The 15,717-nt window shown below is 42.5% G+C and overlaps 1 protein-coding gene across 4 annotated transcripts in view; it reads right to left on the bottom strand.

The window, feature by feature from the left end:
- atrn (attractin) overlaps positions 1 to 15,717 on the bottom strand; it is a 130,910-nt gene that overhangs the window by 92,361 nt on the left and 22,832 nt on the right. For all 4 annotated transcript variants that reach the window (XM_005453367.4, XM_005453369.4, XM_005453372.4 and 1 more), the window contains exons 7-13: positions 15,054 to 15,144; positions 13,770 to 14,019; positions 13,207 to 13,390; positions 12,225 to 12,379; positions 8,049 to 8,133; positions 5,895 to 6,115; positions 2,132 to 2,253 (exon numbers count right to left, since the gene is read on the bottom strand). In XM_005453367.4, coding sequence (XP_005453424.1) covers positions 2,132 to 2,253; positions 5,895 to 6,115; positions 8,049 to 8,133; positions 12,225 to 12,379; positions 13,207 to 13,390; positions 13,770 to 14,019; positions 15,054 to 15,144 — 1,108 coding nt within the window. The remainder of the gene's footprint in view (positions 1 to 2,131; positions 2,254 to 5,894; positions 6,116 to 8,048; positions 8,134 to 12,224; positions 12,380 to 13,206; positions 13,391 to 13,769; positions 14,020 to 15,053; positions 15,145 to 15,717) is intronic.

The following is a 15,717-nucleotide window of genomic DNA, read 5'->3' as shown; positions in this document are numbered from 1 at the left end:
TAAATTAGCCTAAATCTTACTGCTCAGGTCCCTAATGAAACACATTATGTTATGTTATAAACATGGACTCACGACAAACTGTAAAAACCATTACTCGACATACCTGCTTCAATAAAAAGGAAGAAAATATTAATGTTCACCTTCTTATTATGAATAAATATATTGTGGTAATCATACAATGAAAGAATGGATGAAATGTTTTTACTCGTAGAAGCTGAGATACCTCAAATGACATGCAGTTTGAGGGGATAGGTTAATTGGATAATCCAAAATTGTCACTAGGTGTGAATGTGTGAGTGAATGTGAGCGTGAATGGTTGTCTGTCCCTGTGTGTTGGCCCTGTGACAGACTGGCGACCTGTCCAGGGTGTACCCCGCCTCTCGCCCTATGACAGCTGGGATAGGCTCCAGCGCCCCCCGCGACCCCGGAAAGGATAAGCGGAAGCGAATGGATGGATGGATGGATGGATGAAGCTGAGATACCACCGCAGCACAGATCAGCATCACTATTTGATGAAAACACATTTTCGAGCCACTTTCTTAGACACGCTCCGCTAGTGCTGGGTTGACGAAGTGCCTTAATTCCATATTGACAGTGACAGCATCACACAGCTGCTGTGAACCTCTTGTTCCACCTCACTCCAAAGATGCTCCACTGGACTGAGATCTGATGACTGTGGAGGCCGCTTGAGTACACTGAACTCGCTGTCACGTTCAAAAAAGCGGTTTGAATCATTTCAGGTTTGTGACATGGTGTGATATCCTGCTGGAAGCAGCAGATGATGGGCACACTGTAGTCATAAAGGGACCACATTGTGTGCTCATGATTATAATCAGAAGCCATACTCTGGTAAGGCTTTGGCATTCACACAATATTCACTTGCTATGAATGAACCTAAAGTGTGCCAACAAAATATCACCAACACCATTACGCCACACCACCTTGGTTTTAACGACTGGTTATTTGAGTTACTGTTGCCATCCTATCAGATCGAAGCAGTGTGGCCACTGTTCTCTGACCTCAGGCATCAACAAGGTATTTTTGCCCAAACTGCTGCTCACTGGATCTTTTACATACAAGCATGCCATTCAAGTCCCTCAAATCACCCAGACACACTCACACACTTATGCTCACTTTGAATTTCTGCAGGTCATTTTGATCATGTCTAAAATGCCTAAATGCATTGAGTAGCTTGCAGTTATATTGGCGGACTAAGATATTTGCATTACTTAGCAGCTGAACAGGTGTATTTACAAACCGGCCAGTGAGTGTACATTATAACAGAGCTGCAAGACGGAAAGTCAAAACATTTATCAGTCGGTGTGTGAAGGGTGCTACTGACCATCACAGAAAATCCCCAAAAAGGGTTTGTTTGCACACATACATGGAGCATCCTCTGCTGGAGCCATGTTGCATGGCAGTGTAGACTCAATAAAGTAATTTGCCTCAAGAGTCATTAACATAATATAACCTCTCAGATTTTTTTGATTTCTTTTAAGGACACATGGGCTGGACTGAGACAGGCTGTATTTTTCCCTCTCATGCATGTTTTAAGATGAAATAACCTTTGGAGAAAAATGAAATAAAGATTCGGTACAATAACGTTTGTGTGGTCCATTGAAAGCAACAAAAAGTTACCAAAATTAGTGAAGCTGCACTGGAATTGGCTCCGGGAAACGATTGTGTCTGAGCATTCATTACTCTGTGCTTCAAAGAGCCTCTGACTGCTCGGGATCATAACAACACTACCTATTCATGTATTACAATAAGTTGCAAAATTGCACTCAGCTTGCGTGGCAACAAAATGTTAGGCAATGTTTGCTGAAGTGAAAACACATCCACGCATGTAAACATCAGATTTTAAAGTTCTGCAGCATGCAGAGAAACCACCGGTGTCCAACAAAACCATGAACGGTGTTTAATGTCCAACAAAGTGGGGTTTTTTTCTCCCCCAAGCAATGAGGTGACTGCAGGCAGTAAACCCAGCGGGCCCCTTCTCTACAACCTGATATATCCTGCTTTCTGGATCCTCCCAGGCTTATAAGAAGCACCTCTTCAGCTCCTATATGTAACAGAGTTGGATGTGATGTCCCCAAATGCTCTGAGCAGGGTGGAGAGCAAGTTTTCTTACCGATGCAGAGGTGCAGTTACTTCCGAGAGACACGCATTGGCTCGAACACCACTGGCAGCCGTTGGTGTTGGCAGTGCAGCTGTAACAGTCGGTATACTGGTCACATCTCTCAGCATCACCGTCTGCAAAATGTAGAACAGGGTGCACATTATTTTTTTAAACTAATTAATTTATAAGAACAGAGACAGAAATCTTCCAGTCAGTCCAGAAGTCAAAGCAACCAGTAACTATTTCTGCCAATAACCACAGCTCAGTCAAAACATTAGCGGTCTCTTTCGGGGTATCCAGTGTTGACTGCATGATAGCATCCCTTGTATTTAATGTGCCTCAAAGAGATGCCATGGAGCGGTTTCCATCTGCCAGCACTGCTGTAGAAGCAAGACCGGAAAATAAGACAGCCGTGTCGAGGAGAAAGGCGGATGTTTCTGGGTTTTCCTCTTTGTGTGACAATTGACAAACAAACGGAAGACAACTCTCAACAGGAAGCAGAGAGAGAAGGCTGGACTGTCCTTCGTGATTACCTCACTGACGCGCACGCTCACATGTAAGAAACCGTGTGCGGGTGCATCAGTGTCACAAGCGTTAGTGTTGGGGGATGTTTATTATTAGAAATCAAAATGTTATAAAACCTCAATGCAATTAAAAAACAAACAAACAAGTTTGCACATCACACAAAATGTAAACAAAAACAGAATCCAGGATCCAGAACACAGAAACCATAACGAGTGTTGAAACTGGGAAAATGTACTACTAAATATTAGCTAATTTTGAGCAGCAATACATCTTTAAAAAGTTGGGACGGAGGCAAAAAAAGACTGGTAAAAAGTAAAAGTAAAAAAGTAAGTGGTCCTAAAAGGAAACAGCTGGTGGGACATTTTGCAACTAATTAATTTAATTAGCACCAGGTCAATTCTTGTTTTTATAGCCAGAGTTTATTAAAGGTACTTATTAGGTACCTTTAAAGAACCACCAATGATAACCTACAGGAGAGGAAGGAATATTAAAGATGGGCTTGTTAGAGCTTGCCAGGACCCTATTACTCCAGATAAAACCCTGATAACCCATAACCTACATGGTAATTTCAAGTGTGGGGCATGCATTAATTGTCAATACACCAAAAATGTTAAATCATTCAAAGACCCTCTAGGTGACAAAACCATTGCCATAAAGGGCTTTATCACATGCAGAACTAAAAATGTAATCTACATGATACAGTGCCCATGCAATAAAATATATATAGGAGAAACATCCTCTTAAAGATCGAATTAATGAACACAGAAGTTCGATCAAGAGGAATGATTTAACCAGCCCTGTTGCAAGACACTTCAATGATAAACATCCAAATTCACCATTATTTTTCCTCGGCATTGAAGCCATCAAACTAAACCAAAGAGGTGGCAATATAAATTTTATCCAGAAAAAAAGAGAAGCATTTTGGATATTCCGTTTTAAGAGTCTGCACCCCAGAGGTATGAATGAGGATTTTTCTATCAATGAGTTTTTATGAACTACACCTTTTTAAAAAAAAAAATAAAAAATAAAATAAAATAATAATATAATAATTTATTTTTAATTTTTTATCCTAATTTTATCAGTTAAATTACTCTCATATGAGTAATGCTTATTCAATTAATCTTGTTATTTCAGCCAAAGAAGGAGTAGCGTTCAAGACATCTCATCTTAAGTCTACATTTTAGAGACTTTATATTTTAGAGACATAAATAAGGATCTTTTAACAAATGTGTTCCCATGTGATGATGTAATCTTGTTTTCTAATTCAAACGTGTTTTTACCATTAAAGACGGCCTTTTTTTTTTTCTTTTCTTTTCTTTATCTGTGTGTATATTTATAGTATCCTTCTTATGCATTTCATGCATGTGTTATTTTCAGACATATGGGGGTTATGTCACCCCCCCATCCTCATCATTAATGATCTAGTCCAGTATTTACTTGGGCGTGACTTAACCAATTAACCAATACCTACCTGTTATATGTCAGCTGACCTATCTATGAAGTTTTGACTGGTTAATTTGAATTTTTTTTCTGTTTCCTGTCTTGTATTTAAGCAATTTTTTACAATGTTTTACTATGACCCTGATGAAGGCCACAAGCCGAAACGCGTTGGTACCTGCTTTTTGAATTCTTTCATCCTCTCCATGCACCTTGGAAGCAGGTGAAGTTGTGCCAGAAAGTTTTTAGTTTCTCAGAAGGTGGGCAGAGGTTCTCCAATTAGCAAAAAACTGTCAACAACAATTTCAGAATGTTCTCAACATAAAATTGTGAAGTCCTTGAATATCTCATCATCTACATAATATGCTTGTTCTTCTCCATAATCGGCCACAATGCATGCCTGGGCATGGATGCGCTAGCGCACCAGTGGCCAGTCCTGTATGCATTTCCCCTAGTGGAAATAATATCTCCAGTTCTAGAGAGTGTGTCGATAGCAGCTCTCTCTGATTCTAGTGGCCCCTTGATGGCCAACAAAGTCATGGCACTTGGATATAATGAGTCTGTTAGCACCAAGGCCTTGGCAGTTGTGCTAGAGCCTCAACCAAACCTTCAAGCAGTGGTGCTAGGACCGGCGCAAACCTCCATTCCAGTGCTCTGTTGTGGGTATTTTGATATTCCTGCAGGAGATGTAGCAATATCTGCTTATCATATTGGTTTTGACTGGGTGACACCAGGTGCACATCTCCTTGCCATAAGTTTTTGTAAAAGGGTTTGCCGCCTGAGACCCGTGGTTAGGTCCAGCGTCCCTGCATGGGTCTTTGGGGCTGGAGCCCCCTTGTGGACCCCTTTGAACCCACTGAGTCTATGTATACAAAATTTCTTTCATATAAGACTGCATTGCTTCTCCCTTTGGCTTCTGGAAAGCGAGTAGGTGACCTTCACGCTCTGTCTGTGCATCCCTCCTGCACACAGTTCTCTCCTGATGGCCTCAGGGTCATATTGTGCCCGAATGCGGCATATTTACCCAAGGTCATTCCTGTATCTTATAGCTCAATGGAATTTGAGCATCTGAGCTGTTGCTCCTCTTCTTTTGCATCTAAGAAGCAGAAGAGGATGCACGTGTGCTATGTACAAACATTAAGAGCACTCAGAATGTGCGTTTATGAGACCAGTCGTTGTCTGCTTCGCTAATCCGGCTACAGGTAGACCCCTGTTTAAACAGAGGCTGTCCCACTGGATAATAGAAGCTATCTCACTGGCGTACAGCACCAAGGATCCCGCTTTGTCCCGCTTTTTTAAAGTGGTCCCCTTTGATGGCTCATGGTGTCCTTTGTGCTGGGTCTACTGCACACTGGTGATGCTGGTGGTCCGACTCCAGTTTGTTAGCTGCTCTATGGGGTGTGTATACATGTTCCATACTTATGTGTTGGACCTCATTCCTCTCCTTCAGGGAACAGAAGTTATAGGTATAACTGTTTGTTTCTGGATGATGCATGAGGGCCATATTTTCCACATTCCAAAACTTTCCACATATACACAAACACGCACAATCACACACACAGAGGGAAACACCCAGGTGACATATTTTTTTGCTCATTTTCACTCTTTGATGTGAGGAACTGTGTTGGCAGCTCATGACAAACATGCCGTTTCTGGCAGTCTATGCATCTCATCGGACATCAGTGAAGCGAATGCAGATGAGTTCTGCACACACTGAAGGAAAGCATCGAGAACCCCAAATTATCTTGGATTAGCCTCACGTGTCACTTCCCATGCCGATGTGGCATTTCAATGCAACTGTAACGTCACCTACATGATCTCGTGTTGCAGGAGGGCTGCTGCTGCTGTTCAGTGCCGATAACGTCGCTTTCCCAAGGCAGGCAGGCCTCCTGGGTGGCGTTCCACACGCAGTGAATTCCTGGCCAGGCCTGGCTGCAGGACGTCGGGCTGGAAAAGGCCGAGCAGCTGGGCGAGGTGTACGTGAGGACATCGCTGAGCAGTAGACTGTTAAAGCCACCGAACACGTACATAACGCTGCAGGAGAACACATGAAAAGAGGCGAAATAGACGTTAGGAGGGAAGGGATTCAGGAAGTAAGACAAGTGAATTTACTACTACTACTATTTTGCCCAATTTCAACCCTTTTTGCACACTCTAAGTGATCCTCCTCTTCTCTGGGCTTCAACCTGCCTCTTAAGTCTGCTAAATCCCCAACAAGCGCTCCCTTCCTGTGCAGATGGACCTGACAGGACCCCCTACTGTGCGCGTGTTAGAGTGCATTTTGATGATGGGTCCAGGTCGTTTCTGAACATGTTTCTCCACTGGCCTATGTTCAGCTACTGGGATTACTCTGTGAGCGTGGGCCTAAGCGTATGCATGCTCTCAGACTCATTCACCAATTACCCATTCACAGGCTGCCCGGCCGGGTAGATGGGTAATTTGCACAAGTCTGATCAAAAGCCCCCCCCACTCCACCGGATCATGGAGGGCACACTTCAAACTGCACGCTGAGGACATCCTGCTGAGTGCCTAGATCGGGAGGAGGAGAACATGGTAGTCTTGCAGGGGACTACATCAGTTAGCCACTTTCTTTCCTTCTCATTTAAAAGATGTGAGTCATTGTAGAGAAAAAGTCTTACGGATAGTGAAAGCGTGTGTTTTCCCTCCCAATCATTTTCTTTCAAAAAATATTATGAAAACTGTTTTTTAACAGAGAATTTAAAGAAAGTCACTGAGATGGCAAGACGCAGTTCAAAGGAAAGACTGTGCCAGGTTTTTTGGGGGGGGGCCTGAAAGCAAATGCAGATCCTTTACTTTAAAGTTTAGACCAAAGGATGCTTGTAGAGTTTTGCTGTAGTACTTAAGTTAATGTTAGGAGCAGGTACATCAGTCTCTGTCTACAACATTACAACTCAAACCTGACATTCAGGACTACAGCAGTAGAGCGTGTTTTTTAAACCTTATTACGGCATCTCGTAAACTTGCTTATCGTCATTTTGCTTAATAAATTTTTTTTTAAAAAGCTCAGTTTGACTGCTGTGAACTTTTGATCGTGCTGAACTCGAACAGTTAATGAATGCATGAACAAACTTTGAACTGCTCCCAAGGAAGTGGAGTCATGAGTAATATAAGGACTGCCCCAAACAGGGGTCGTGATTAATGTTAATATTTAATGTCTTCTATACAACAGGATGTATAATTTAATATGGATCGCAGTGTCTTGCTCTGCTGGCAGAGCAGATCATATTTAGTGATGAGTCATCGCTTCTGCTCGCAGCACCATCCCCATCACAATCTATTCATATTGCAGACTGATAATGAAATGTCATGTATGGATCCACACAGCTTTTCCCAAGGCAACAAGGGTTTGATTTTTCCCTGTGATGCACTGTTTGCTCATTTTCCTTTGCTTCAAGTGTTTCCCCTTTGTCCCCGCTCTGTGCTGCCACAGTGTAAGACCATTTCCTTATGCTACACCATAAATTCAGCACAATTTAAGAAGCAACAATAACCCCACATGTGTTGCAATTGTCCCCTATCAAGCAAAGGACGTGTATTTGAAGGGTTTGAGCCAACAAAGGAACTCATTTTGAACAGAAAGTCTGCTGCCAATACTTGAAAATCTCTTGTTCTATTCTCAACTCTCACTCTGGATGCCAAAGCATCCATTCATGAATTCAGCTTCTCTTTCTTAACAACAATCCTTTTTAATCGTTTTTCGACAACAAACGGCAGCTTTCTACGTTTTTGTGTTCCTCATTTCCTCTCTGCTAGCCTCTGCTGAGGTTTTGTGGTTGTTCTATCATCCATCTAACAAGTCAAATCATAAATAAAACAAACAGGAAAGGAATCGAATGAAGAAGAAAAATCATACAGGAGCTCATGTTTAAGGAGATTCATATATGTACTGCAGAGGATTTTCCACTTTTAATCCTGTGAGTTTTCAATTAAGTAAGTAAGTAAGTACCCATCACTGAAGACTGCAGAGTGTCCGAAGCGGTTGACATCGTGGTACAGGTCCGGTCGGGGTAACACTGTCCACTCATCACATGCTGCAATGAAAAGAAGACAGAAGTTAAACTCTTCACCTGCTCCCACTCGTTATGCCATACATGTCTTCAGCTGTGGCAAACTCCGCTGACACGCTCTGGTTAGCGAGGCTCATCTTCTCGTGTCAGTCAAGCTAGTGGCTGAAGTGACTGAGACACTGATCACAGGTAGAGGAATGCCATAGCTGACTGTAAAGGCAGGTAAAAGGTGCAGGAGGGGACAGAGAGTCAGTGATGGTTTTGTTTGACCCACATAAGCAGATGTAAGTGACCAGTTTCCAACAGTCTGATGGTTCAAACACAGTCTGCACTGGTACCCCTACATTTGACTTGTATGTCTCTAAGCCTGGCCGTTCCATTTTTGGTGGTGGAAACTGCAATGGAGGTGTTTTGAACCTGCAACATACTAACCAGTTATTCTGGGTCCTTTCTGCAATTTGCAGGTGAAAGAATTCCCAATCTGGTAAACGATTAGGCTCTCAGAAAGCTTCAGACCCACAGATTTTGCATATTCATATGCAGATCTGTGGGTCTGAAGCTATGCTTATGGATGTTGTTATCCAAACTAGTGCTACCCAACTTGTTTGGGTAGTAACTAAAATGAAGCAAGGGCAACTTGTAACTCAGCTGTCACCGAATTGAAAAAGCAGAAATGTTTCTATTCTTACTGCTCTAATAATCTTGCCCCATGTTTGTGTCACAGCCCTACCTACAGTTTGAAATTCAGTCACTAGAAAGCTGTCGCGATGTCTTGACCTTTAAATTTCTATATTGGTGTTTAGCAGGTAAATGAATAACTGAATGGTTTGATTCCTTTATGTTTGCTGTAATGGAAAGCAGCAGCAGTATGTGCAGCTATAAAACCTTACTGGAAAAAAAGAATGAGCTTGAAAGTCAAAGCCTAAGAAGCCAGCACAGTGACTGCGGTAAATCACATTCACACGGTACAATGCAGTGCAAGTCATCATAGTCTCCCAGAGGAGATGGACGGACATCTGTGAGAGCGCCACATTCACGAGCAGACAGTGCCCTCTGGTGTCACAAGATGGCACTGCTGGCGGTGTGGTGCATTGCCCCTCACGGTGGTTATTTTACAACACGATTTACCAATGTCAGGACAGTGGACAGCTCTTGAATTCAATGCTCTAATTGAGTTCAGCTTGTTAAGGAGAGACAATTAGTTCTCGACGCGGGGCCATCTTGACTGTAATTACCACTGCGGCTGCTGACACCGACCCTACAGCTGGCTGGTGCTGGAGTAATATAGTGAGCTAGTACTTTCTGTCCAATTACAAAATCATAGAGACGATGAAGAGTGGCAGGCAGAGGTCAGAAACAAGGAGGGGAGGGGTTGGTGGGCTTAAAGTTTATTAAATCTAAAAGTTTGACTCGAATAATCTCTGGGGAAATCCCCAAAACAATTTGTCACCACGGTCAGACGAGCTAGTCTCATTTCGCCAGGCAAGACACAGCATGCGGTAACTTAAACATATGTGGCACACGTTGCCTGGTCATCTTTTCTTCATATCACAAAGGGATGTCTTAGTCCGAACCTGCAATTCTAGAGAACAAAAGCTGGGAGAGATGGGAGGGTGTGTGTGTGTGTGTGTGTGTGTGTGTGTGTGTGTGTGTGTGTGTGTGTGTGTGTGTGTGTGTGTGTGTGTGTGTGTGTGTGTGCCCCTGAGAGATAGTTTCACTGCTTGTCAATCATGATGGAAATGACACAGAAAACCCTCGAATGTCCCGGGGCAATTTTCAGCCTCCGGGGAATTCTCCCATCCAGAGAGAGTGAAGTCTCTTATTAATGAGCAGCTTGCGACGGCACTGCAGAAGGAGGCAGACTCAATTTACGACAGCGTCTATAGGCGGTTAACAAAATGAGGAAGCCGGGATGGTTTGTGACAAAGCTGTGTTAGCTTACATTAGGACAAAGAGGAGAACTTCAAACAGGATTATAATTAGTTCTCAAAAATCAACTCGGATCTCAGTATTTTACTTGTAAAAGGAAAGTGAAAGCTGATTTTCTACTCTGCCAACACAAGTCTGCAAAGGGGGTCTGCTGTCAAGTAACAATTTACAAACCTAAGGTATCCTGAAGAATTGCAACACAGCATTCAGAAAAGAGACTGCATGAATAAACACAAATAAATATAGTTTATGTCCCCAAAGCTATGAATAGGAATGCCCACCCTGCTTTACCTACACCCTGAAATCCTCACAGAGCAGCTTGGAAGGGAAGATCTATGAAATTGGACTTGCTAGTTTTCAACCCTAAGGCCCAGGTTTTCCTTTATATTACTAATTTGTATGAGAAGTGCACATCAGACGCACTAATTAAAAATGGCCAGATTTAATATCATAACTCCCTCACAGCAGGTAGGTTAGAGCAGCGGTCCCCAGCCTTTGCATCACGGACCGGTTTAATGTCAGACAATATTTTCACAGACCGCCCTTTAAGGTGTCGCGGATAAATACAACAAAATAAAAAGATACAACCAAGACAAAAACTGTGGTATTTTGTAAATACAATAATAAACGCGAATTCACTGTGTAATTGTGTAACTTTATTAGCAACATCCTCCTGGAATCCGCCAACAACATTGAGAGTAACGTCCTCCTCTCTCTGGTCGCTATGGTATCATGTAAATATTTCTTTCAAAATAAGACACACAACTACAACACAGGAAAAGACCCAAGAAAACCGAGTTAGTGATGAAAACCCTGAAAACCATAAATTTCACACCCAAGCCTCAACTCTCGCAGCCCAGTACCAAACGACTCTGGCCCGTGGCCCGGGGGCTGGGCACCGCTGGGTTAGAGGATTGGATCTTACTGGGGGCGACTTCCTGTTTTGTCCAGGAAAGTGGAAACAGACTACCAAATAAACTCTTTTTTCCCTATATCTAATTATTTAGACACAAAAGCAGGTGTTTATTCTTCTTGTAAGCTGAAGATGCCTCTTCTGAACCACCTTTATTTTTGCAACACGAAAAGCAAACTGCAGTAAACACCTTTGTGTGCCTTCCAGTACAATCACTGGTAAACCAGTATGACGGCGTCTGAGAAAAATCCCAGATGACAATTAACTACATATCTCAGGTGTTAAAACAAAACAAAACAAAGAAAACCTGCTCGTGCTCACACGTCCAGGGGCGGGGCTAACACCACAGACTTCCTAATACCGTCATGTTGAAATGAGCAAAAGGAAAGAGCTAGAAGCTTCCAAATACTTAGGCGATATTATTTCAAGAGCCTGAACTTCAAGAAACAAACTGTCTGGGCAAACGGACAAAGTTTGCATCCCTAGCCAAGGCAAATTCCCAATTTTCCCCTTTTAAAGATGATCCAGAGCCACATCAAAACTTTATGGATCGTTTCTTTTTTTCCTTCTTCCTATGCTCCCCCTTTGTAGGTAGATTTAATGAAATATCGTTTGCAGTTTTGCACAGCTTTTGATCTTGCTGACAAACAAAGAGTGCGTATCGCGTACTTCTGCCAGAGCCCTCGCTTTAGCGGAGGAGTAATTACAGGCTCCAACTCATTCGACTGGTAATTTAAAGCAAAGTGTTTCTTCTGAAACAGTGAAAATCAAAAGCTATCGGGAGGAACAATAATTATTTTGAAATCAAAACCCCACAGGATTCAGCTTTTCCAAAGCATTAAGAATTATAAAGAAGAGGATTGTTATGCACATAAATAAAGTGAGAAGACAAAAAGCACCTTCACTCTCTCAGTTAGCTTTAACTTCTCTCTTTTCATACGGAAATCCAGGATAATAATACTAGTGTGAATATGACAAAAACACCACAGTGCTGGAAAGCTTAACAACATCACATTATGAGTATTTATTTATTCTTTTTTTCAGTTATGAATAGAAGCTGTGTTTTTATTGAATCCGCAAATCAAGTTGCAAAAATCTGACCTTCTGTTGCTCCAGTTGAATTCCTAGTGACAACAAGAACCCTGCTGCTGTACTAAGCAGCTCCCAGGTGTGAATGCATGCAGATGGGTGATAGCAAAGAGCCTCAGTGAAAGGAAAAAGGCTGTGTGTGTGTGTGTGTGTGTGTGTGTGTGTGTGTGTGCGCGCTACTGACCTAAATTGTAGGCCAAGAAGTCCGATGAGAAGCACTTGGCGCCGTGGCTCATGGATGTGTCGTTGTGCGTATTTCCACCAAACACCAGCATCATCCCACTAACCATCACTGCTGTGTGGAGGTACCGGAAGAAGCCGCTGTCTCTCAGAATGGTCCTGCACAGCCACAGTTTGGATTGTTGTTAAGCACTTGAACGCCATACGGCCCTTAGTTTCAGAGCACCAGCGAGTTTAATTTTAAAATGTCATCACGTGAACGCTTTTTGCAACTCAAGAGAGTTAAGTTTGTTTTCCTTACACATGCAAACTTTGTCTAAAGTACTGACTGTTGAACCTTGGCTTGTGCAAAGATGCTTCATCCTCAGAGTGCAACCTCCTCCCATTAGCAGAGGTTTAGACATGTGAAGGTTGCGCGGCACTTCTGTGACCAATTCTATCAAAATAAGGCGAAATCTCTGCGAGGTGAAAGAGCTGATTACCAAAATAGTTTTTAAAAGGGTATCAGCTGAAGAAAAGGTGCAGCCAGTAAAAGAAGGCAGTGCATTTAAGTTATTACTGTAATGTAAATGGCATTTAAGTACCTGCATATGCTTACAGTGAAAGGTTTGGAAAGTGATAATTAAAAATAATTTGGGGGCTCATCAGGTCAACATATTTTCCGCAGTGGCTGGTCAGCTTCAGACGTGTTCACGCTACTTTTGCGGTACAGCGTGCATGCAGGCAGGACACGTCATGCCCATTTGCTAGCAGTAAATGCTCCAGACTGCTACCTGGGATTTTCACACACCCACACATTCACATCATGCCGACTTTGTACTCAGGAGGTGGTAGTTTGACTGCTTATGTCCGATCCAACTGCTTGCACTCTCGCACGTAACTGCGCTGGGTATGATCAGAGCTGCAGTACATGTGTGAAAACCCTGCTACTGTAGCAAGCGAGCATATTTCATAACAAAACTCTGATACAACAGAAAATCTCTCACCATTTCCTCTTGCCCACATCAAACTTGTACAGGTCTCCTGCTAGGCCATACTTGTTGGCGCTGAAGGCTTTGTAGCCACCGTGGATGTAGATGGCTCTGGTGCTGGGGTCAAACACACTGCTGTGGCCATAGCCCCCCTGGACCAGGGCACCATCTGTAGACACGATGCTCCATGTGTTCTTGGCTGGAGGGTCACATGACAGTATTTTACTGGACAATAAAAATCTAAATTCAAGTTTTCACAACGTAATGAAATACTCAAATACAAGATTTTTTACTAGAGATCATTACTGCTGGGATTTGTTTCTCAAATCCATTATAAGTGTGAAAGACGTATCAGACTGCCATCACTTCTTATTGCTGATAGCTCAGGTAATGATAACATCCAAATTGGAGATGTGCTCTTGTCCATCAGCCTCAGCAGCAAATTAATTCACCCCATTTTCTCAGGCAGATTGCGTCTTAGATGACGATGAGACCTCTTAAGCATCTTTTTTCACTCTCTTTTCGTAAACACTTATTTTTAGTTTAGTTTGATCACATTCACAGTGCCCAAAACCTACCAATATTGTACTCTTGCACCTGGCTGATGTAACCGTACAGAGGACAGTGCCCGAACAGAACTAGCATGACGGGACCGTCCCCCTCGTGGACAGGAGGCACAATGTGGGCAGAGTGTCCCACCACGGCGTACTGCTCCTTGGCCCTGGGGCTTAAAAGGACCCAGGTCTGATTCTGGATGTGGAAAACCCACAGCTGGCTGGAGACATTTCCTGTAGCATCGATCTTTCCGCCATACATGTAGATCTTACCCTGGAGGGAACAAAGAGTGAAGCGGGATTATATACACACTCCAAAGACTTTTTGCAGAATTTTGGTAACAAATTAAGTTAAACTTTCTTATAATTCATTGGAATAACTCGCAGCAACAACGCTACAGAGTCTGCATCGCTCGCATGTTACATATAAGAAGAATTATTATAATCCAGCAAATAGATGACTATTTTCATGTCTTGTTTGATATAACAAAAATAACACAATACGCCTCCTGCTGTTTCGCCTTCTATGAATAAGCTGAAGATGGTCTGGAGGTCACACAGACTAATGGCTCTTCAAATTAAGAGCAGGCCATTTGACAGTGTTGGCTCCAGACTAAAAGTAGACATGATGAACATTTACGTAGGTGTAGCCAAGTTAGGAATTTTATTTTAATGCAGGAGCCAGTTTAGCTCAATCATATGACACATGGCCAGAGTAAAAGGCCCATGTTCGAGTCCAGCTTGTGGCCCTTTGCTGTGCGTCTTACCCTTCTCTCTCTCCCCACCTACCAGTCTGTATTCACTGTTTTATTATCACATAAAGGCCAAAACATTTTTTTAATGCATCATATAATTTTAACCAAAGAGACCTTTTGAGGCATCATGTGCAGCTTTCTATAAATCCGTTATGAGTAATGTCCTGAGAGGTGGTACACGTCACGTTCCATGACGTCATGGTACATGACGTGTAAATTAAAATTATTTAAATTCTGTCTGTTATGCATTAATGGACCTCCTCATCTTGTTATTATTCCACCAGGAGTCCCTAAAAGTCTTTCTGCAGAGAGGAAACTGCCTCATTTCTGCATAAAAACTCCCTGAGATTTATTTATATCTAAGTTGTAGATAACAAAAGGTTATCTAAAAGGCATACAGAAAGAATAGGGAGGTTGTAAGTTCATCGCTCACAGCTTCTTACGTATCGTGTTCAAATCACACTAAGGCTGTCTGTAAAATTTACCACAGTACGAGGACGTAGTTTAGAGCATGCACTCATTTTGTGCTTTCAATGACTTTCGTTTTACATACCTCGTGCAGGGCTAGCGAGTGGCCGTATCGTGGTGTGACAGTGTTGACGGAGGGGTCGAGGCTCATCCATGTCTTGCTGCTGATGTTATACCTGCAGGAACGAAGAAGCGGTTTTGCTCAGATTTACAGGAGGATTTTCCAGCTCACTTTAAAATTGTATATGAAAGTGTCTGTTCAAAGTCTTTCACAAAGTAACCAAACAAACATGAGCGAGCGCAGCAAAGATCCTATTAATCACTTGACTCGCTGCATGAGATTATGCATTTAGCTGATTTAAAGTGTGATCGTAAATGCCGGCCCTGCAGCAAACAGATTAGAGTTACTGCCTCGCTGCTTTTGCCTCTGCCAGCCTTTTAAGTTCCAGTTTGACATCAATCTCTCCTTCTGTTCCTGAGTTATGTTGTTGTAGTACTGGGCAAACAATGTTTTTGCGGCACGTAAGGGCATCGCAGTAAGACGGCCTTCGGAATATAAACTGATCGCTTCATTCAATCCCACGATATTTGTTTGGAATCTTGTGATAGTTCATGACATTTTGAGTTCTGAAGAAACCAAATGTTGAATTCAAATCTTTTTTTCATATAGAGCCAAATTACAACATCACTTTAAGGGACTTTTGCTGTAAAGTAAAGGCCATTAGATGAGCAAGCAGTTGCTGAAAGTG

The sequence above is a fragment of the Oreochromis niloticus genome, linkage group LG19, assembly GCF_001858045.2.
Source record: "Oreochromis niloticus isolate F11D_XX linkage group LG19, O_niloticus_UMD_NMBU, whole genome shotgun sequence".
In the NCBI taxonomy this organism is placed as follows: domain Eukaryota; kingdom Metazoa; phylum Chordata; class Actinopteri; order Cichliformes; family Cichlidae; genus Oreochromis; species Oreochromis niloticus.
Note: the sequence above shows the minus strand (reverse complement) of the source record. Positions and strands in the feature narration are given on the sequence as shown.